This window comes from Telopea speciosissima, chromosome 3 (genome assembly GCF_018873765.1).
Source record: "Telopea speciosissima isolate NSW1024214 ecotype Mountain lineage chromosome 3, Tspe_v1, whole genome shotgun sequence".
In the NCBI taxonomy this organism is placed as follows: Eukaryota; Viridiplantae; Streptophyta; class Magnoliopsida; order Proteales; family Proteaceae; genus Telopea; species Telopea speciosissima.
In genome coordinates, this window is record NC_057918.1 from 32,944,919 (window position 1) to 32,967,468 (window position 22,550).

General features: G+C 37.7%; 3 protein-coding genes across 3 annotated transcripts; 2 read left to right on the plus strand and 1 right to left on the minus strand.

The window, feature by feature from the left end:
* The first annotated feature begins 2,323 nt into the window (after positions 1-2,323).
* Positions 2,324-7,538, plus strand: LOC122654819 (thylakoid lumenal 15.0 kDa protein 2, chloroplastic). The gene is made up of 6 exons (XM_043849076.1): positions 2,324-2,611; positions 4,296-4,399; positions 6,628-6,718; positions 6,859-6,927; positions 7,005-7,114; positions 7,210-7,538. The coding sequence occupies exons 1-6, from the start codon at positions 2,380-2,382 to the stop codon at positions 7,300-7,302; spliced, it is 699 nt and encodes a 232-aa protein (XP_043705011.1). The 5' UTR covers positions 2,324-2,379; the 3' UTR covers positions 7,303-7,538.
* A 2,166-nt stretch (positions 7,539-9,704) lies between these two features.
* Positions 9,705-14,012, plus strand: LOC122654818 (U-box domain-containing protein 14-like). The gene is made up of 4 exons (XM_043849075.1): positions 9,705-10,290; positions 11,565-11,681; positions 11,911-12,324; positions 12,405-14,012. Exons 1-4 carry the CDS (start codon positions 10,015-10,017, stop codon positions 13,479-13,481), a joined length of 1,884 nt encoding a protein of 627 aa, XP_043705010.1. The 5' UTR covers positions 9,705-10,014; the 3' UTR covers positions 13,482-14,012.
* A 3,052-nt stretch (positions 14,013-17,064) lies between these two features.
* Positions 17,065-20,689, minus strand: LOC122653721 (biosynthetic peptidoglycan transglycosylase-like). Its single transcript, XM_043847657.1, has 3 exons — positions 20,606-20,689; positions 17,488-17,639; positions 17,065-17,246 (listed from the first exon to the last, which is right to left on the minus strand). Exons 1-3 carry the CDS (start codon positions 20,672-20,674, stop codon positions 17,168-17,170), a joined length of 300 nt encoding a protein of 99 aa, XP_043703592.1. The 5' UTR covers positions 20,675-20,689; the 3' UTR covers positions 17,065-17,167.
* Between the last annotated feature and the right edge of the window lie 1,861 nt (positions 20,690-22,550).

Here is a 22,550-nt window from a genome sequence, read left to right on the forward strand (position 1 = left end):
CAAACTGCCCCAACATCCTTCTCTCTCCTGCTTCTTCTTCTTCTCCCGATGGAACCAACCACTCCCTTGATCCCCCTCCCCTACAATCCCGCCCCATCCTTCTCCTTTCAATAGCAGCCCTCTAATTTCTAATCGGAATGGTCTGTAAATCAATCAATGGGATCGCCTGGACCTAATGGGTTGATTCAAACCTGAAATAGCATTTATAGATAGGAATGGAGAGGCTTTGACGAGGATTGGTTCAACACAATCACAAAACAAGGCAGGTTGGAAAGATGCAACAGTAGTGAGATTTAGCTAGAGTAATGTATTATTTATAATTTCAAATAATTCAACAAAAAATCTCCTTATATCCGACCTCACTTTTATCATCTCCTCCCAGCTTCTCTCTCTGTGACTCTGTCTATGGACGTGTGGCCGCCTCGCCGGCACCGGCTTCCATTGGCAAATCATTTCTGAAGGATTTTAAGGAAGGAAAAACTAGATTGAAAATGTACGAGTTAGTCTCAACCAAAATTCCCACCATCTTTTCGATAAAAGAGTCCGGCGCTATAAATTGTCACAAAAGAAAACTCAAAATCGGGGCAATGTCAGATGGCCTTGAGATGGTTGAAGAACGCGGAGGAGACCAAGATCCAAGCAAAAGTAGTATTGAGTCCATCTCGATTACTACTTCATCTGCTACTCCGTAGGGGTGTAAATGAATAGCCGAAATCCGTTTCCGAATTCGTATCCGTTTACATCCCTACTACTCCGGCAATCGATAAAGACATAAAAAAGGTAAGCTTTATTTCCTGAAATCGGTTGTTGTTTCGTTAGAACCTGAACCGTAAATCGTTTTCGGGAAATACCCATTACCCAGTTCATATGATTTATGGTTAATCGTTATCTTTTATTATCACCCACCATCCCGGGTATATCTGTGTGTGTTCAGAGGAGTACGAAATATAGTTCCAAAGCATCATACCGAAAGCAACATTTTGTCATCCAATCTCAATTACCCACATTCTATTTAACACTGGAAGTAGTTCTTCGTACATTGAAAGTTATTATTCTCAATATCCAGGGACAGCTTTAAGTTTCACTAGCTATGTGAATTGTGAATGCTTTAGGAGTAATTTAATTCAGTTCAAATTGAAATTTTTACTTTGCCCATATGGCAATCTGTCTATTTTCTTTATGGATTTAAGAATTTCTTGATTTGAACTTGGGTCTTGTGAGAAATTCATTTTCTTTCAAGTTGTATCTTCGTAAGTTTGTGTTATATATCAGGTTGTTCAAAAGACTGCTGCAACTTTTGCGCCTAGGGCTTCCACCGCAACAAAGAATCCTACAGTACCTGGGACTGCTTTGTACACTGTTTTTAAAGTTCAAGGTTATGCCTCAATGTTGCTTGGTGGGGCACTTTCGCTCAATTTCATATTTGCATCGAATGAACCTGACATATGGAGATTGATGGGGATGTGCTCCATTTGGATCAAGGGAGTGGTTGGTTCCGTCGGGAGAAGAAGAAGAAGGAGAGAGAAGGATGTTGGGGCATTTTGGGTTATTCATTTAACTTTTTTTACTCATGTGGGGTTTTGGTAAATTTTTTTAAATCAAGTAACTTATGAATGTAAAACATAATTTACTGTTACTGATTTTGTAAATCTTTTTTTAATCTAGTAGATCTAGGAAATTCCCCCAAAAAAAGAAGAATGATTTAACGTACTATGTATATTTTAATCAATTTACCGTCTGTTTAAATGATTTGATTCAGTTTAAATTGTTTAACTAAACAGTCTCAATTTTGAAATCAATTTAAACCATTTATTAAATGGTTTCACAGTTTCAGTGTAAACAGAACAGCTTGATTCAGTTTCGATTTGATTTTGACACCCTTACTGACAAGATAACCGAATCAAACCAAAACCGGACTTCACTTGACAGTTTAGTTTCGATTTGATCGTTTATATGACAAAACTGGTTCAACTCGAATGATACAGAACTGAACCAACCGATTGACACGCTTGAGTACATCAAGTGAGTGCTGGAATATAATGAAAAGATATACTCTACCCATGGTTTGAGGAATCTGTATCGATTGGTCAGATTGGTCGATTCGTATCAGTATCGATGGAGATCGACATCAATTCCTAACTGATTTCGTATTGGTGGATCGGTACATGCAGGGGTAAAATTGTAATTGTCTTTTCAAAGGAAATGAGAGTAAATCTGTCCAATCCGGACCATAACAGACCGATCCGGAATCGATATCGGATCGGTATCGACCGATACAGATACCGATACTGATTATTAAAACCCTGCTCTATCCAGCATCCAGAATTCCAGATTTGATTTGGATCTCTGGTTGCAGTAGTGAACTGCTCCATCCAGTCGATGGCTCTCGTCTTCGCTTCGTCCCTGAAGTTGGGTAGCTGTATCAGTAGTAGAAGAACGCACCAAATGATGGTAAGACCCGTCGCGGTATCATCATCATCTCCGTCTTACGCTTCAATCCGAAACGCACCTACTTCCAGTTTCAGTTTCAACAGATGGGTTGCAGATCTTCCTTCGAAATCTTTGAATTTCGCTCTCTCAGGTGCTTTGATGCTCGGATTATCGCTCACAGGTAAACTCTGAGGAGGCGTACTATACGTACTATACGTACACTACTCAAAACCTTAAAAATTCTCTTTTTAACAGAAATTTCTCCACAAAATGGGAAGGAAAAAAACCTTTCGTTTCGTCAATTGGCCAATGCGTGCTGTATCTACCAACTATTGCGGGCTAAGCGTTTTTTGAATTCATCATTAACTTGAACATTCGTTTTCTCCATTGAGCTTCTTTGGATGTCTATGGATTATGGTTATTCGTTCCTTAAATCTGATTCTTGAAATATTGAAATTGTTCAGATACATATGTGTTTGTCTTCTTTTTTTCGAATTCACCTCTTCATCTTTTCTGTTCTGCAAACTTTTCCCCTTCCTGTCTGTTTCTCCTGTTGCACATTCTTGTATTTTGGAGGGAAAGCTGGTTAATGCTTTATCGTTAGAGGACAAAATGGGTTTTCAACCCGGTTTGTACTCTCTAGTATGAAACACCGTAGACTTTGCTCGCTTAACAATCTGGCAGATGGGCATTGCCTTTTGCTCAATAATAGAAGAAATTGGCTTAATCTCTGATTCTCTGTGCATGTGAAGGCCTGCTTGTTCGCCCTCCTCTCTAACATCATTTGTGGTTGCCCTTGTTATGAACCATCTAACAAGAATTTATTTTGCTAATTTTCCTACAGAAAAAGAACAAAGGGGGAAGGGAGGGGGGTTTAAATTTCTTCCATTCCCTCATAGAATGCTCTTCTTCTGAAAATAAATTGAAAAATTACTGCTCCCTTTGGTTGGATGTAAAGTGATGAAAAGATGAAATGAAATTGTTATTATCAATTCAAAATTTTTTTTTTTTGGGTGTAAATTATTGCCAATTCAATTGGTAACCTTGTAAAAATGATGCTGATCATGGTATTTATTAAAGAATGCAAATTTTTAGTTTTTTAATAAAATTGATATCACCTATAAAAAAAATGGAGAGTTTTGAATTAATAAAAATAGTAATTTTGTAACTAACTCTAATACTTATCAAAGGTGGTAACAAAATTTGCCACTAAATTATTTAATTTTTTGTTCAAAATTATGACAGAGGAAATATTTGACTTCATTTTTCAACTACTACCCAATGCTACTACTTTATACTATGCTTCTACTTTTTAAATGTTTTATATTAGAACATTCCTATGTAACCACTCCCAATTTTTCTGAGGTCTGGGTTAAGAACCTGCCTTCTCTTATAATATTCAACCACTTACCGTCTTTCCTTTCCAGGGAAAAATAAAGAAAGAAAAAAGAACAAAAATGGTGCCTGAGGCTCCTAACCTACATCTTTATTATGATTATTTTTACAAAGATATGCATAAGTGATTTTTTTATTAGATAGGTCTAGCAAAGGCCATGAGATCTTCCTTCAGATGAAAAGCTTGAAAGTTTTTCTATCGCCATATGATTGTCCTGGTGCCAAAGAGATCTTCAGTTGGTAGACAGCTACAATAATTTGTGATTCATATTAGCCTGACTTTTTTACTAGTACTCTGAATTTAGAATTGATAAATATGATCGATTTCTGTGTTTTTCTTCAGTTTCCTCAAACAATTGAAACACTCTATTTATTTTTTAGAGCTTCTTTTGAGTTGGACAATGTGCTGGAATTGTCATCTTTTCTTGGTCAGACGTGTAACTCAAAGGAGAGCAAACAAAAAATTGTAGGAGTTGGATTTGCAGAAGCAAAAGTTGGGGTTAACAAGCCAGAATTGCTTCCCAAAGAGTTCAGTGTTGTTATAGACGTGGCTGGGTTCCTCTCAGATGGTCAGGTAAGATTAATTCTGCTCTGTTGATTTGGATGTATAATATGCCTCCATGTTGCTCTTTTTCATTTGATCATATACTTACAACCTTGAGTCCTCAACCCAATGCTGTGTTCATAAGATTATTAGTACATCACTAAGAGGGCAGATTCTGCTCCAATTTTTGGATAATTATCAAATTAAATATGAGCCTATTGCTAATTCTCCATGTCTTAAGATTATAGAATTGAATCCAAGTCAGATAGAACAGGTTTGGAACTCAGTCAAGAAGGATGTTTACACGTGGCAGCAGAGTGGTGCTACAAAATGTGTTTATGTTTCACATACCATCCTTTCATCCCAATATCCTTCACAAATATCATCCTTTCAGCCCAATAGCCTTCTACCCAAGGCAAAGAGAGTCGTATATTGACCTTGTTTATTTCAAAAAGAAACGATGGCATTAAAGAAAATTTGAGGACTGTTATTCATAGGTGAAAAAGTGCAAAGGACTTTGGTGGTGTGAGTGATGAGATAAGGGCTCAATAAAAGTGCTAGTCCAGTGGTTACCCTTATTATGGGTGGCATGATTATCCATACCACTGATCCTATTGCAGTGACTGGAATACTTGCTGACACAGAAAAGTGAAAAGATCTGAAGGCAAGATAGTCCTTTTTGAGAAGTAGCAGTAGAGTTGGTTGAGTCACCCATACCGGCAGCAGAGAAGGCCAAACAACTTCAAGTAAAGTTCCAAACAAATAGAACCAGCAGCCAAAAAGAACCTTGATCAATTATGGTTTTTAGGGTTGTGAACAAAACCCTAAAGTGATGGAATCGATGGATGAGCCTAGGCTGCAATAAATAATATCAAAGTGGCTGAAAGACTGAGGTAGAGAAGTCCTTAATAAGAGAAACACATCTGCAGAAAAATCAGATCCAAAAAAACAGGTGCAGCAGCCCAATATCGATAGAGTTAGGGTTAAAAAAACCCTGTAATGATGAGATCGATCTCAAGGTCTTCACACACCAAAAAACAGATCTGTAGAAGCTGATATAGCTGTCGAAGGAGCCCCTATAAGTGAAGAAAACACCTGCAACAAATCAGCAACAGTGGGCAGCAATAACCCTAAGATCGATAGATGTCAGGGTTTTGAAAAAAACCCTGATAATGGAGGAATCGATCTCAAGGAGGTCTTCAATCTTGCAATCTTGAGGAATAATTTCTGAACCAATAAAACAACAATTCTGCAGCAGCTTCTGGTCTTCAAAGAGAGGAGAGGAGCCCTTGTATCTGATGTAGAAGCAATCTCCAAGAAGGAGCTGAAGAACCAATATCGCAGCAGTGTTGATTGGAGTCTATCGAACAGAATTACAAGTCATAAATGAGGTAATGGGGGCAGCAACTGGATCGCATGATTACCTCATTAGTGCTGCCCTATATGGGAATGAAGAACAAGGGAGAAGAAGGAGAGAACTAGAAGAGAAGAAGATCGAGAGAGAGAAGAACAAAAATCGAGAAAAATTGGTGTCCCTAGTTCGAAATCTGCTCTGATACCATGTAGAAACAGATTTGAATTAGGTTAATGCTTGGATTATTAGTTCATCCCAAGCACATTATATTTATAACTATAATGAAATAGTAAAAATAATTGCATAAGCAATGTGGGATTAAACCACATAAGAAACTAACAAATAATAAAGGAAAAAAGTCCAGAATACCCCCACGGTATTCTAGCCCAATATAACTAACAAAATGCTTATTTCTTCAGAGTGATTTTACGTGTATCCTTTCAATGTCTGTATATCTGCTCCCAGTGATTGGATTTTAGCTTTATCGATTCCTGGGTTCTTCTGTGGTAGGAACACCTGTAGAAACATATCTTGCATGTATCCATATTTCATCTCTTTGCTTATATTTTAGTTCTTAAACATGACATTCACAATCTCAATGGTGAGAAAACTGCATAGACCAAGCTCCTAATCTTGGCACAGGTCTGAACTGAATTAAACTGAATTATAGGGCTAGATGCAAACTAAGATTCACATGCTGAACCTAAAAAATGGTTTGATTATGGGCCAGAATGAATCCTGAAGGATTTGATTTTTGAAAAATTTGTACCTAGCCAGAGAAGTATTTATTTGATGACATCTAAGCATCATGGAGACATTGAAGTGTGCCATGAGGCCCATGATATAGTTTAAAATACTAGGATCAGATAGAGAAATATGCCATTGCTTGTTGACTTGTTCTCAGGAGAAAAGACTGGCTCAAGAAATTGCTAATCTCGAGAAAGATACAGGATTCAAGCTGAGGGTTCTGGCACAGAATTATCCTGAAACACCAGGTAGGATTCAAAGCTTGAAGTGTCATTGATCTTTATATGATTTGTCTACTTGCTTGGCTTCCCCTCTCCTCCCCCCCCCCCCCCCCTTTAACCCCATTTGGTATTTAAAGCTGTCATCTGAACTCCCCACTCTATTGCAGGGTTGGCAGTGAGAGATTTTTGGCAAGTTGATGATAGAACTGTTGTCTTTGTTGCAGATCCCACATTTGGTAAATGCTCAAAAATATTTCCATTATTGAACCGAGTCTTCTACAATTGAGGATATATTACAAGCATGTTTTGGCAGGAAATATATTGAACTTCAATGTGGGGGAATCGGTTGATTTAGAAGTACCACGTAGCTTTTGGAGCCGTCTGGCGGGGAAGTATGGGAACATGTTCTATTGGAAGGAGAAGGTGAAATTCCTGCCTTTCCTGGATTCTTTCCAATGCCTTCTTGTAGTTATTTGATTCTACAATGAGAGACTTTACATCATTAATGTCTGAAACAGGGCGAAGATGCATCTATTGAAGCTGCAGTCATGGCGATATCAAATTGCTTGAGAGAACCTGCTGGCTCAAGTAACTGCTCAGAGATAAAGTAGTAAAGGAATGCTTATTACCCTAGCTCATTTCCCTTCACAAATGATATTGCTGCACAATTAATCTGCACGCATTTTATTTTCCAATTTACCTATTAAGAGGCTTGGAAATTACCTGGGCACTGAACTAAAATTTGAAATGAAATTACTTATTCTACCCTCATTTAATTTTTCAAGTGCATCTTGTTGTAACCAGAGTAGTGAACTGAGCTTTTGTAGTTTCATGATGTTTCTATCTTTGGTACTGAGTTGCAGAGCCTTGGTGAGAGCGAATGCACGGTGAGAGATTGCTTGTTCTCTCTCTAATGCTAATCTAAACCATGATTCTTTCTATTGCTGATCCAGCCGATCTGATCACGATTCTTAAAACTCTGGCTCAGAGCTTGTCATAAGGGTGTCTAATTTTTTCAAACTGTCACAATATATCTAATTTGCTGCATGGATAGATGATTTGTCTAATCCGGCTGTTGTCGAATTCTAAAGTCTAATTAAATCTAATACTCCATTGTATTAGCATGCATCTCATATCCCCATGTATGCCTTTACATGTGTTCTCTAGACATAATGAGCATTTTCTCAATTCTAAGCAAGAACAGATATAGATAAAAAAAAAAACCATAAAAATGAACAGCTCAGATCTGTCTTTTGATACAAACAGATTTTTGTGGCCGTGAACTCAAAACACTTTCTTTGTGGGACTTTTAAGACCATCTTGTGCATGAATAGAGAATTCATAGGGACGAACTCTCCCTTGGTCTAACATCTTTTAATTTTAGAGTATTATCTTTCTTCTCCTCTGGCACCAGAAGCCGTTACAACATTCAATTTAATGGCTACTGTTACACGTAGCTTTGTTTTTCTCTGTGGATTGTAAGAATAGAATTTAGAAGAACTATCTAAATGACACCTCTATAGGCTTGTAAGTTGTGAATAAAAAAAATAATTTGAAATTGATTTATCATTATATCATGGCAAAAGGTTTCGTGCACGGTCCCCATTCATAAAAAAGGATTGAAATGACAAATCTTTCCCTGTTTGACGCATCATAACCCTCACCCCTTTTATGTGACGGTATATGAAAATTTTCTCTTTATATCATTATCAAAAGTTGTCTTTGACTGTATAGTTGCACATCTTTGATATATCAAAAATAAAAAAAAATAAAAAAAAAAAGAAACTAGCATATTTATGAATTATTGAAAAAAAAATATTATATTAAAAAGGCAAAAAAATAACATTACAAATTAGTTGACACATTAAGATCTTGTTTGTTCGATAAAAAAAAATGGGATGAGAAAAGGGGGTGACATAATGGACGTGTGTGTTTTCCACAAATGCCAAAAGGTCCCCTTGTTGGTTTGCATGCTGAAAAAGTAAAGCAGAGCCATTGACTTTGTCAGGTGATGTCGCAATGGATTTATTTTACTCTATCCTTCAACAAAAAATAATAGGACCTCCGGGGAAGGGATGGATTGTGAATATTTTATTATAGAGAAAAGAGCGCTACGCATGGCTCATGTGCCTAGACATAGGAATGCATGAAAGTAATGTCATGCTCTTACGAAATCAAAAATCACATCTATGCTTTTTATTTTGGTAGAAAAGTCACATCTATGTTGCTGTCCTTGCACGCGTTCTCCTCTTAAGTCTCATCTATTTTCTTTTGGGGGTGCTGTTCTCTATCACAACGCAGGCTACGCTTAAGCACATGGGGGTAGGCACAATGACCACCTTGCCCCCTGCATAGGCTGCTCATGTGCCTGGACGTAGCCTGCGCTATGACACAAAGAACATTCTCCCCTTTTTTTATGTTACACATGGGGCCCACAACATATCCTTTTCCACCATTCTACCCACTAAATAAATGAGAATAGGGTTTTAGTCAATTGTTTGTTAGATAAATTAATTACACACCTTTTGGGGTTAGGCATGTTTCAATTTTCATATTAAACTGAATCAAGTCAATGTTTGGGTTCTCTGCATTCCATTGAAGAGTTTAAACTAGCGAAGCTGAGAAAAACCTGTGAGAGACAGAGATGCTCTCTCCCACTCTTGGATTGTATCACCGTATGGAGAAGAGAAGGGATCTATTTTAACTTTATGAGCTGAGATTAGTTTCCGCGTTTTTTGGTTTTCCGCTTGAAACTACTTTAGTGGGTGAAATGAGTTTGTGAATCTCAGTCCGGTTTGAAATTTTCTAATGAGGAGAAGAGATTACAAATTCAAACGTGGGAGATTACCAAACCAAATTCTTAGACTATTATGAACAGCTAAAGTCAATTAAGGCAGACTGGCAGAGTCAACTAATCTGATTCCTTGCTTCAACAGTTCACCTCCATTGAAATAAGGATTATTCTGAAGATCTTTCTCTCAACTCAAGTCTCGCTCTTTTCCATTCTTCTTCTTCTTCTGTTTGGTCGTACTTCGAATCATTATTATTTTTTTCGTTTTTGGTTTTGCCATAAAAAAATTTGATATTTCTTTGGTTGTTCAAAATTTCTCCCTTCCATTTGACGTTTCTACTGGGTTTTCCTTTCAGAGCTTCTTCGTCTGTCTTTTTAGGTGTTTGCAGATAGTAATTTCTTTCATTGAACTAGTTTCCACATCTGGGTCTTCTATGTCACTTGCAATTCGTAAAAAATTAGGGTTTTCTTTAAGCTTCTAGGCTTTCTCTACCCAACCCCCTTTCTTTTATTGCTTAATTTGGTACCCTAAATGGAGCCGATGGATGAGTCAAAGGTTGTGGTGGATCAATTGGTTGAGATTATCAGGGAGATATCTGGGTTTCCTGAGTGCCGGAATACGTCGAAGAAGATGTACGGTAATCTCGTGAGACGGGTGAAGCTGCTAAACCCTCTTTTTGAAGAACTGAAGGATACTGAGGCGTCCCTCGGTGACGACCAAGTTCGAGCTCTTGGGTCGCTCAAAATTGCTTTGGATTCTAGTAAGGAGCTTCTTCGATCAGTCAACGAAAGGAGCAAAATCTATCAGGTTCTTCTTCGTCGTCTTCTTTGCCTATTACTCTGTTAGTTCTGCCAAGTCAATCAAATTCAGACTTCAGAGTTTTATTCTGTTCTTTTGGCCTTTATGCTTTTTAATTGTTTAAGACACTTATTTGTACATACAGGAAGTTGTAAAAGGAAAGGGGGAAAAACATGGATTTGGTAGGTGGGTTATGCTTAATGTTTAAAGATTACGTTATGTGCTTGATTTCTGCTTCTCATTCTTTAGAAATCTTAGACAGCTCAGCTATCCAAATTGGAAAATTTGAATAGTAGGTTACCCCGAGCTCAATTTTCCGAGTAATTGACATTACACGAGAATCTGCAGCTTTATAGTCATCGCTTAGGGGTTGGGACTTGAGTTGCAGCATTTTAGGCCATTCTAGGATACACTTGAGGTCAGGCTTCATTCCATATTATAGTGATCTTAGTATGTTTTTGGAACTCCATTGATTTTGGATAAAATTGTTTATGAATATATGGTTAAAGAAAGGAAGTAATGGAAAATATAACCAGATTTTGCTTCAGTAGTTTCAAAGTTTGATTTCAGAACCCAGGCTGTAGTTAGTATATGTGCTTTTGTTAGAGGTCCAGAGGAATGCACAGACAGGGTTTAGATATACCTCCATAGAATGAAGAGAGAATTGAGATTTTACATTTTTACCTATTCTGAGCTAAGATGTCATCTGGATGTTATTGAGAATATATTTTGGGCTTGCACAGAAATGGTTTTCCATGGAAGAAATCTCATTTAAAATATTCTCTAGGAAAAATACTGTAAGGGCCCTTGTGGCTCCACAAATGACTTCATCTACATGTTGCCATCTCGAATGATAACAAAAACAGAAACTAATTTTTTTTGCAAATTAAAAATATCCTCATTGTAGATATGCTTATTTTCTACAATAATTTCATGCTTATGTTGTAACTTTGACACTAGTTTGCACAATAATCCATGATAAACTCATTCCAGATGAAATTCCTGTTCAACTCCTGCCCTTCTCGGCTTTCCCTTCAATTCTGGTGCATTAAATCTGCACCATGCTGCTGCTCCTTGTTTTTGCAGCAATTGATCTCTACTGCAAACAGCTAAGTGATCTCAATCAACTTTCCTTCACCTCATCTCCTCAATCAACTTTCCTTCACCTCTCTCTCTCTCTCACACACACACACTCATACCTGCATGCACACAAAATGTTTGTCCAATTCCCTCAAGAAAGTCAATTCGAGCTGATTCTGTAAGAAATGGTTTACGTGTTGCAGGCTTTGCAGAGGGATAAGATTGCAGGTGAATTCCAAATTGTGACGGAAAATATTGGGAATGCATTGAGCAAAGTTTTCTATGAAAAACTTGATTTATCAGAGGAAGTTCTAGAACAGGTATAGTTTTGTTCCATTGGTTCTAAAGGCATTTTGATCCAATGTTTGACAGCGGTAATTTGGTTTCACTGAGGTTTCCTAGGACTTCTTCTGTGTAGACCTTTGCTGTTAAATTCACATTAAGCTTTCATGTTTAAACTACCGTAAAGCAACAATTTTAAATTAAATTGTGGATTGTTGAGAATTCAAAATTCTGAGGTTCAATAAATTTTGTTTTGTTATGTGCTAGACTGCACTGGTGCATGCTCAATTCACAAGGGCAAAAGAAAGAATTGATACTCCCGATTTACAACTGCGCTTCGATTTGTGCATGGCACTAAAAGAAAAGGAACTTGATCCAGCCATTCTAAGAAGGCTTTCAGAAAAGCTGCAGCTCAGGACTATAAATGACCTCAAGAAGGAATCACTTGCTCTGCATGAAATGGTTATCTCCAGCGGTGGAAACCTGGGGGATGGACTTGAAGAAATGTCATTGTTGCTCAAGAAAGTAAAGAACTGTGTACATATGGGGTATCCAGAAGCAGACGCCTCCGAGAGTGAAAAGAGCTTGGTGCAACACAGATCTCCTGTGATCCCAGATGATTTCCGATGCCCAATATCTCTTGAATTGATGAAGGACCCCGTTATTGTCTCCACTGGACAGGTTTAAATCTCCCATTGTCTTAGAAGTACTATATTATTTGTTATTTTCTTGCTCCTTTCACAACATTGTTTGCTTTGCAGACATATGAGCGGTCCTGTATTCAAAAATGGCTGGATGCTGGGCACAAGACTTGTCCGAAGATGCAGCTGACACTGGTGCACACAGCCCTGACACCCAACTATGTCTTGAAGGGTCTCATTGCACAGTGGTGTGAAAACAATGGTGTTGAGCTACCTAAGATGCAAGGGAGCTGTAGAAATAAGAAATCAGGCAACTGTGTTTCAGACTGTGATAGAACAGCTATTGATGCCTTGCTACAAAAACTGACAATTGGTAATACAGAAGAACAGAGAGCAGCTGCTGGTGAGTTTCGGTTGCTGGCAAAACGGAATGCAGATAACAGAGTATGTATTGCAGAGGCAGGAGCCATTCCCCTTCTTGTCGATTTACTATCCTCCGAAGATCCTAGGACGCAGGAGCATGCAGTTACAGCACTTCTCAACCTTTCCATAAATGAAGCTAACAAGGGAAGCATTGTAAAAGCAGGAGCAATATCTGATATAGTCGATGTGCTCAAAAATGGAAGCATGGAAGCAAGGGAAAATGCAGCTGCCACCCTTTTCAGTCTTTCTGTGATAGATGAGAACAAGGTTGCAATTGGTGCTGCAGGGGCTATTCCAGCTCTTATTGATCTTCTCTGCCAAGGAAGCCCAAGAGGCAAGAAGGATGCTGCCACCGCAATTTTTAACCTTTCGATATATCCGGGCAATAAGGTGAAGGCAGTGAAGGCAGGCATCGTAGCACCACTGATGAGACTGCTGACTGATGCTGCTGGTGGGATGGTGGATGAGGCACTTGCTATACTAGCCATCCTTGCTAGTCATCAGGAAGGGAAAGTAGCAATCGGTCAGGCAGAACCCATCCCAGTTTTAGTAGAGGTGATGAGGACTGGATCACCACACAATCGAGAGAATGCTGCCGCTGTTTTGTGGTCTCTGTGTACTGGTGATGTACAGCATCTCAAGACTGCAAGGGAGTATGCGGCAGAAGAGGTACTTAAGGAACTGGCAGAGAATGGCACTGACAGGGCCCGGAGAAAAGCTGGAAATCTTCTAGAGCTCCTACAACGCACAGTCGATGTGGTTGGTGAACCATGAAAATTCAAATCCCATGACCACTTCAACAGCAAAATATTTTACCAAGACAGATTTATGGGAGTTTATAGATAAGGCATTCCAATGCTATGAAAGGTGATTCACATATGAAAGTATGTATAGAAAGATGAAAGGGGATAAGGTTGAGGTCTAGTGAGTGTAAGTTACAGTGTCGTTTCTGGGCGAGTAGATACTCCACCTTCATGTAAGGAAGATAACAGGGCTTCACATTATTTTTGAAGCAAGGGATGTCTGGATTCCACTCATAGAAGTGTAAGATGTCGGAGACTTGAACGAAAAGAACAATGGCCATGAGAAAACAAAATGAGCATGCCCTGCTAACAGCCTCAAATTATGATTTAATTTCTGATTGATTTGCAGTGGATGACTAGAATAACTGGCAGCATTAGCAACATAATTTTATCGTCTCTTTTCTGAAACTGTAACATGTGAGAATCTGTAAAGTTGAATAATGTGCAGTGTGTTTTGTATATTTATTCATTTGGAGCCATATATATCATTTGCATCTGGAGTGCATGTTGATCAGAAGTGGACAACAAAGTTACTAGCAACATGATCTTAGTCATATTTTGGAATTATACCAATGCAAGAATTTGATGAATGATGATTAATTTCTCTGGTATACCATGAAAGTGATAATATGTAGATAGAAGGATCATCTGTATGTTGAGGAAGCATGATCCTTGTTTCCTTTTCTTTTTCCAACCATAACTCCTTTGTAATTCAAATTACTAGATGGAGGACATTTGATTGAAGAAGAGAAACATGCAAGCTAGATATACCATAAGTTGAAGCTCTCTCTCTCTCCATCCATCCCTCGGTAACTCTGATTAGTCTCTCTCCCTCACTCTCAAGTCAGAGCCTTGATGGACTTCTTTTTCTTTTTCTATTTCTTTGTTTTTTTCTTCTAATAAATGCTATCTAATTCCTTCTTATGTATATCAATCAATCAGTACCCTCTCTAACCTCTTGTTTCTTTTTTCCAATAATTGCTTAAAATGAGATTCCTAAATTTAATCATTTAGTTACATTTGATTCATTATTAATAAGTTTGTATTATTATAATCTCAAAATTTACAACTATGTGATTTACTTTTTTATTAAATTTTCCTATATTTTCTATAATTATGTATATTTGATATATGAAGAGGGTTCTTCATCTTGAGGCTTCTGATGCACACGAGAAGTTATCAGGAAGGTATTTTGGGCAACATACTAAATCCCTATGGGGTTTGTGAACCCTAGGATAGTGTGGTGGAAAATTCTCTCCATTTTTTTTCTCTCAAAGAATTAATAGAAAACCATGTGAGAAGACAGAGAATACACTACTTGCTTTGAAAGATTGTACCCTAACTATAATTTAAAAAAGGGAAAATTACTTACACCTTCCTTGTGTTATGTCTGAAACTAAGACCACTCCTATGCTTTTTAAAAATTACAACCGTCCCCTATAAGTCTAACGGTGTTAATTTAAATTTAAAATGTTAATTTTAACCCCCATTATATTTTTATAAAAACAATCCACCCAATATGCTTAACAAAGGTCACCATCGATATGCTTTCCTATTGCTGATCAGAGAAACATAGAGAGGGGGAGAAAGAAAAACAATGAATGAAAAGTTGGGTAATTTTAGGGCTCCAATGTGATTGCTCCCTTTGTTTTTTCACTGCATTTATTCCATCTCCCAACCCTGGAGAGTAAATGCTCTTCGAGCAAACGTGGAATCCCATGTGAGGGGACAGCACTGTATTGTTCGGGCAGCGAACAGCAGAGGATAAAAATTCCCACACCACTTATCTCCATTATTTATTCCGTAATTGATCAAATTATCTATATTTAAAATAGAAACTCACTAGTATGCCCTAAATGACCCCTATGCCTCAAAGGATGTTTATCATCTTTAGAGTAGCCTCCAGGGTGACAAGATGAGATGTCTCCAGTAAAGGTACGTAGGCAACTTGGCGAAGTTATGTCAAAATTCAGTCCACCACTATGCACATACACACAATCATCTAATCCTCTGCAAAAAAATTCTTGGAAACTACTATTGATCTAATCGGTAGTAAGAGAACGTAGGCAGCCTGACAAAGTTATGTACTAGTTCGGTCTCTTCAATGCATATAATTGTATCTCCCGACTTATGTAGTTTTCATTTTGTCTAAGTTCATCATAACATCTTCCTATCACTGTTGTTCTTTTGAACAATCAAATCATCTTGAATCCTCCGATCACTAATGCATTCTCGTACAATTTGATCGTCTAAACTATGTTTGAGTTGATTCGTGAATCGTTTGGGATACGTAGGTCGCTTGACAAAGTAACATTCAATTTTGGTTCCTCCCGGGTTGCTCATTTGGATTGGTACTCCATGTATTCATGTCGGCACATGTTGCACATGGCAAAAATATATAATTTTCACATATAGAGGTTAATATTAGAGGTAATTTACGTTAAAATAAAGTCATTTTACTACCATCTCTAAAACTTATTCTCATCTTTTAGGAGCGTTTTACTACTGCCCTCCAAAATTCTGTGTTATCTTTTAGGGGTACTTGACTACGACTGCTAAAACATATAGAGATTCTTTTTCTCATTTTTCGTTTTTTTTTTTTTTTCTCTTATTTGCCCTGTAAGACTACATCTACTTACAAAACTTCAAACATATACCAAGAGTTTTTTCATTTCAATCCAAAATAAACTATACAACCAAATGTTTACAATTTTCGAAAAATGATCACCTTTATAAATATGTTCAGAACATCTTTGTACAAGAGTTTCCTAAAAAATGACAAAATCCATCTCTCAACTTTAAATAATTCTTGTCTACTTCTACTCCCATGACAAGCTCTATGATCCCATACTAAACAATGAGCTGTAAAATTCCTCTCTCAATATTGTCCATTTTAATGGATCAAGTCTCCACATGTACCTGTAAAGACAGACCAACGAGGTCAATAATCGTTAAAAACATGAACTTATCAAATTTGGCATTGCCCAGAAATCCTATTACACATCTACGTATTTGTTTTCCTTTTCAAACTTGAATTCACTTCTTTCTTTATGGAGACTACTGGACGTCCAAGTTCATATGGGAAGCTTACCTTAACAATGACTCTTTTCACACGTACCCTTCGTTTTTTGCCAAATCCGATGGATTTGCATTATGGCTTGCTCCACTGCTGCAGGATTCCATCATGGATTCTACTCATTTCTAAAACAAAGGAAATCAATTAGAGGAATGAATTTTTTTTTTCTTCTTTTCCCAAATTTAGAAATCATCTTTGTATCTGAGACTACAGAGGAAATACATGTTGAAATTTACCATTATGAAAACATTATATGTCCCAACACCACCAGCTTTCAATGACATCTACAAAACCTGAAATTGAGAAAGTCGAACAGATATTTCGTAAGGACATTATTGTGCAGACTATTGAAATCTCCGAGCATAAACATATTTCAAGGACAGTGCATATCATTTGGGGGGGGGGGGGGGGAAAGGATTGGATACATTAAAACCTGACTGAAAGCAATAGCCTAATTTGTGTGATAACAAAAAGCATGCTATGATGAAGAATAAATACCCCATCAGGAACGACGGACAAGGAGCGCAGGAATTCCTTTGTACATTCTGGTCCAACACATAAATGAAGTGGTTGATTCACAGTCATAAGAACAGTATCAAGATATCCCACATTCCCACTTGCACCATCTTCCTCAATGCTCTAGCTTGGGAGGCCTTTCCTCTTTAACAAAGTTTAGAACAGGAATAAACAAAAGAAGTAAGAACTTTTAGGGTACTGGTACATGCAAATTGCATACTGGGATGAAAGCTGTCTTTAGAGTAAGAAATGACAAGGGCAAATCATAAATGCTCAGCACCCCCACCAAGAGAGACCCACAAAGAGAGAGAGAAAAAGAGGAAGAGAACAAAAGGCTCAATTTGTTGAAAACAGTAGTACAAAAGAAATGTCACAAGTTGCAGACCTGCTTAGGTCCCTGAGTGGCAATCGAAGCTCAGGTGCAGGTATAATTCCAGCAAGCATTGCAGACTCCCCCAAACTAAGAAGGGATGGGTGCTTCCCGAAATAAAAAATAGATGCTGATTCAATTCCATAGATACCATGTCCCCAGTATACCTGCAGGACAACATCACCTGTCAGACTTCCAAGAAATGAAATGAATACCACTAACCGTAAGATTTTGAAAAGCTGAAGAGCAACTGGAAAATGGAAATTGGGGATAACATTGCTATAGCTCAGGAAATTTTTCAGTATTTAAAACGACATAAAGGTAAAATTGGCTTTGCAGCTATCAAATTGGACATATCCAAAGCCTATGATAGAGTTGAATGGCAGTTAATCTCCAACCTTCTTAAATTTTTGGGTTTTGATGACCATTGGATCTATCTGGTTCTGGCCCTAATAACCACAACATCTTTCTCTTTTAAGCTGCAGGGCAGTTCATTTGGTCACCTTTCTCCTTGCAGGGGCCAGGGGGTTGCGTCAAGGTTGCCCCCTAATAAGCCCCTACCTTTTTCTTCTTACTATGGAAGTTCTTTCTAGATTACTTGGGGCCTATAGGGACATTGGCCTATTCAAAGGCATTAAAGTTGCTCGCACTGCCCCTGAAATATCCCTCTTGTTTTTTGTTGATGACACTTTCATCTTTTGTCGAGCTTCTGAGGATGATTTCTTAACTATTAAATCGGTCCTTGACCTCTTTTCGGATATTACAGGGCAAGAAATTAACTTCAATAAAAGTGATATCTTCTTTAGTAAGGGTGTAGATTTGGAAAAAAAGAAACAGCTTTGCCACTTACTTGGAATGAAGGAAATGACCACAAAATCTATCTACATAGGAACTAGGCTATGCCATTCTAGATCTAAGCATAAAGACCTTATACCCTTGGTGGATAGAGTGCGCTCTAAGCTCTCTACTTGGAAGGCGAATCTTCTCTCCTATGCTGGGAGGAGGGTTTTGATTCAATCTGTTTTGGCCTCTACTCTGGCATATCCCATGTCCCACTTCCTTCTACCTCAAAGGACCTGCCAAGAGTTGGATAGAATCTACCTCCGGTTTTGGAATAATGACCATGGGGACAGGACTCGCAGCCACTTAATTGATTGGGATACAATATGTAGGCTCACTGCCCTAGGAGGACTGGGCCTGCGTAAATCTAGGGTCCACAACAAAGCCCTAATTCTCAAACTGGGGTGGAGACTGTTAACTGAACCTTCGTCTGTCTGGGCCAGAGTCCTCAAGGCTAAGTATTTCCCCAACCCTTCCATTTTTTACCCTAAAACTGGCCGCAAAAGAGGATCCTGGACCTGGAACAGTATTGCTAAGATTTTGCCGGACCTGAAGACCATTTCTTTCCGTCAGATTGGAAACGGAAAGGCTACCTCCTGTTGGCATGATCCGTGGATTCCTTTGGGGGGCAGGTAAGTCCACACCCCAGGTAATTCTCCCCTCCCCTAACTTTGGATATGTAAGTGATTTCATTCATAATGATGCCTGGGATAATTCTAAGTTGATTGCTTGTTTTCAATCCTCATCTGTGCATGCAATTCTTAGAATTAATATTTCACAAACTGAAGACTCGTGGTGGTGCACTCTATCTATGAATGGGAGCTTCTCAAACAAGAAAGCTGCTCAATTCATCACCACCTCCACTCCCCCCAACTGTTCTTTATCCAAATGGTGGAAATTTTTTTGGAAATTAAGCATTCACCCATGGTTTAAAATCTTTTTTTGGCGTGTTTTACATGCAGGGATCCCTATACGAGGCACCCTTTCCAAATGGATGGCTATCGAGCCTCAATGTGCTCTCTGTGGCTCTAGTGTAGAGTCCATCTGGCACCTCTTTTTGTCTTGAAATTGGACTAAGCATGTGTGGGCTTCTGGTCCTCTTGGATTGAGAACCGAGCATTTATCTGCTCCATCTCTCATCGATCTCGTTATCTCTTTGCATGGTTCCCCACTCTTGGACAAGGCTTCATTAACCTGGTTTTTTTCTGTTTTTATTCTCACCTTTTATTTTATATGGTTTATAAGAAACAAAGTTATTATGTGTAATGCTCCGGCTGACCCTATTGCGGTCCTCAACAATGTATCTCGGTGGTTAGCGGATATGGACATCACCCCTCCCAAACGGCATTTGAATAACCCCCAATCTCCCCGTTTAGTTATAACTCCCATTTCCATGAATAAGTTTAATTTCAATATGACTGGTTTGTTGGTCGCAGGAATTTATGAACCAGATCTTAATTTAGCAAGGTGGGCTTATTATATTTTGATAGATGGTGAAAGTGTCCTAACAGATGCAGGTTGGGTGGCTACACAGGATGATATGGAAGCGGAGCTTTTTGGGTTATGGAAAGGCTGGGAGAATTCACAGCAAAAACAGTTCAGATTAGGGACATATGGTTGTGCAATAGTAAACTATTTAATGTTCTAACGTTTCAATTCCCATCCCCTCTATCTTGGAATATTTTATCGCTTTTCCTCACTTTTGTTGAAGCAACAGAAAACATGCCTAATTTAACTTTTCACTTGTATAGGGAGAATAGTCAAGCACTTAACCAGTTGTACATCCCTTTATGCAGTAATGAAAGTTTTTTATTTTTCATCAAAAAAAAAAAAAAAACTGGAAAATGGAAATGGTAAAACAATATCCATTTGGACCAAAAGAATAGTCAAATTGTGTGATAGTATCCATAAGGAGTTTCAAGCGAATTAGAAAATGAGACTTATAGAAATGATGGTACCTTGATTTACCAGATTGGATAGTAAAAGGAATTTAAGTCTTACACTGGGTTAGCTTAATCAACTAATGGAATAGAGCTCCTAAGGGTAACTAGGGTTTTACAAGATGTATGCAGGAATAATAAATTGAGGGAAATAGAAGTAAAAGGTTATTCAAGGGAAATAATCCAGTGAGATTAAATATAACTCAAACAAGATATAGAAGCTAGATAATTGACAATTAAAGCATTTGACAATTCAAATTCAAGTGATACATGTATGCTATCTCTCTCTCTCCCCCTCTGTAAAGCTTTTAATTCAGCAAAGGACGGAACCAAAGCAGGAGAAGAGGAATTACCTGATTCAAGTAGGTGTTCAGTACTTTCCATTTTGACATTGTCCTTTCCAATATCACTGCAAGCACCATCTCAATAATTTTTCTTGAGAATGTACATTCCGTGGTAAAAAAATGCATTCTTAACAAGCTGCCAGATGAAACCAAGAGAAAAACATTTAGCGTCAAAATGACACGGGTATGATCTTAAAACCAAATGGTACCAAAATTAGTTGAGGGAAAAAAATGAGAACCAAAAGAAATTGGTAATGGTATTAAACCAAATGGTGCCAAGATTAGTTGAGGAAAAAAAAACGAGAACCAAAAGAAATTGGTTATGGTTTTACTTCTTGATTAATTTTTATAACTTTTTACTTATCAAGAATTATGAAACAAATTCTTACAACGCAATCAATAAACCATGTCCTTGAATTAAAAAGCATATCATTGTTCTGACGAATATTGTGCTCATTGATCATGCCCACCCTGGAGCTTACAGGCTTATATGTAATTTTTCACTTAACACAACAATTTAAGCTCTACTATTCATTCTTCTACCAAATATGAAGACCCAACTTACAAGAAAACTCCCTACTAATTCATATAAATGACCAACTATTGAAATTAAATACTTCTGTGACTTCTTAATTGACATAAAGAAGCCAAACCCATGGATAGAAACAGTTCTATATTTGAAAAAACTTACTGGTCTACTGCTTTGACTCTCTTTTTCCCCACCTAAATTGGGTTGAGAAAAAATGTCAATAACATGATTCAATTTCATTCTGGAATAGCTTCAAACATAACATGGGTTTGATATGAGAAGCAGATTTTAACAACCAACTCTAACAAACAATATCAATTTCCTTCTTAAACTTAATTCCAATAACCATGTCTACATCATTAGCATGCCTTCAACATATGAGAGAACTATTTTTTTGGGGGGTAGCTAAATATAGGAGAACTGAAATCTTTAATAGTAGAAAAAAACGAGGATTTTTTTTAATGGCGGAAGGAGGAGAAAGTCACCTGCTGAGTAATAGTACTTCCACCTCCCCGACCAGACAAATACAACACAGCATGAGCTATCCCAACAGGATCAACTTCACAAGGCCGAAAGAACCAATGATCTTCTGAAGCCACAATAGCCTGCCATAAATGGAAAGGATAACACAGTGCGAGCTATCCCAACATCAGATTGCTTCAAATAATCCAAGAACTTTTTTAGAACAAATGTGTTGGATTCAAACTGAAATTTGATAACTTTTTTCAATCAAATGTGTAAATCAAGTTATAGGGGTATTTAGAAGTTTTCAGCACACTTCCATGGACATGAGAAAATTACATTGAGACATGTGGATTCAAGGGTCACTAGATAAGAACTAGTACAAGAGTTTGAATCCAATTTCAGAGATAGACTCGTGGGTTACAAAATCAGAGTTACAGTATAAAATACAGAGTATACCAAAAGTATACAATATAAAATACAGAGTAATTTCAGAGATAGTCGCTTACAAAATCATTCTAGGATAAGCTTACAAAGATAACTTTACCAAATTGGGATTATTCCAACAAGTTAACCAGACTTGTAGGGCAGGATGACTACAAATTAGGACTCAACACATTATTAATTCACACCAGCAGGTTGGAGCTTCCAGGTCAAATCATTGAACAAGTAGAATTTCATTCGACAAAGATGCTAATACCTTCTACTATCTGGTTCGAATCTCAACATCCACTATAATTCGAGAAAATAATAAAGCTCCCAACATGCATGAATGGAGCTTACTAAATGTTCTTGTAGAAACCTACAATTGAACCAAAAATGGGTTTCACGGAAAATTCAAAGCTATATGAACCGTGGAGCATCAAATCAATGAGTATTCTTTCTAACTCTCGCATGAGATCCATAGTTTGATTTATTTACATCCCAATCTTAAACAATATCATCCACAAAATAGCGTGCCAA

Excerpts from the sequence above, each read along its gene's own strand:
- LOC122653721 (XM_043847657.1), bottom strand. The coding sequence starts at position 20,674 with ATGGTGCTTGCAGTGATATTGGAAAGGACAATGTCAAAATGGAAAGTA. Across the intron at positions 17,640-20,605 it reads TGAACACCTACTTGAATCAG|GTATACTGGGGACATGGTAT; the intron begins GTAATTCCTCTT and ends GTTGTCCTGCAG. Across the intron at positions 17,247-17,487 it reads CCACTCAGGGACCTAAGCAG|AGGAAAGGCCTCCCAAGCTA; the intron begins GTCTGCAACTTG and ends ACTTTGTTAAAG.
- LOC122654819 (XM_043849076.1), top strand. The coding sequence starts at position 2,380 with ATGGCTCTCGTCTTCGCTTCGTCCCTGAAGTTGGGTAGCTGTATCAGT. Across the intron at positions 2,612-4,295 it reads GCTCGGATTATCGCTCACAG|GAGTTGGATTTGCAGAAGCA; the intron begins GTAAACTCTGAG and ends AAAAAATTGTAG. Across the intron at positions 4,400-6,627 it reads GGTTCCTCTCAGATGGTCAG|GAGAAAAGACTGGCTCAAGA; the intron begins GTAAGATTAATT and ends ACTTGTTCTCAG.
- LOC122654818 (XM_043849075.1), top strand. The coding sequence starts at position 10,015 with ATGGAGCCGATGGATGAGTCAAAGGTTGTGGTGGATCAATTGGTTGAG. Across the intron at positions 11,682-11,910 it reads CAGAGGAAGTTCTAGAACAG|ACTGCACTGGTGCATGCTCA; the intron begins GTATAGTTTTGT and ends GTTATGTGCTAG. Across the intron at positions 12,325-12,404 it reads TTATTGTCTCCACTGGACAG|ACATATGAGCGGTCCTGTAT; the intron begins GTTTAAATCTCC and ends TTTGCTTTGCAG.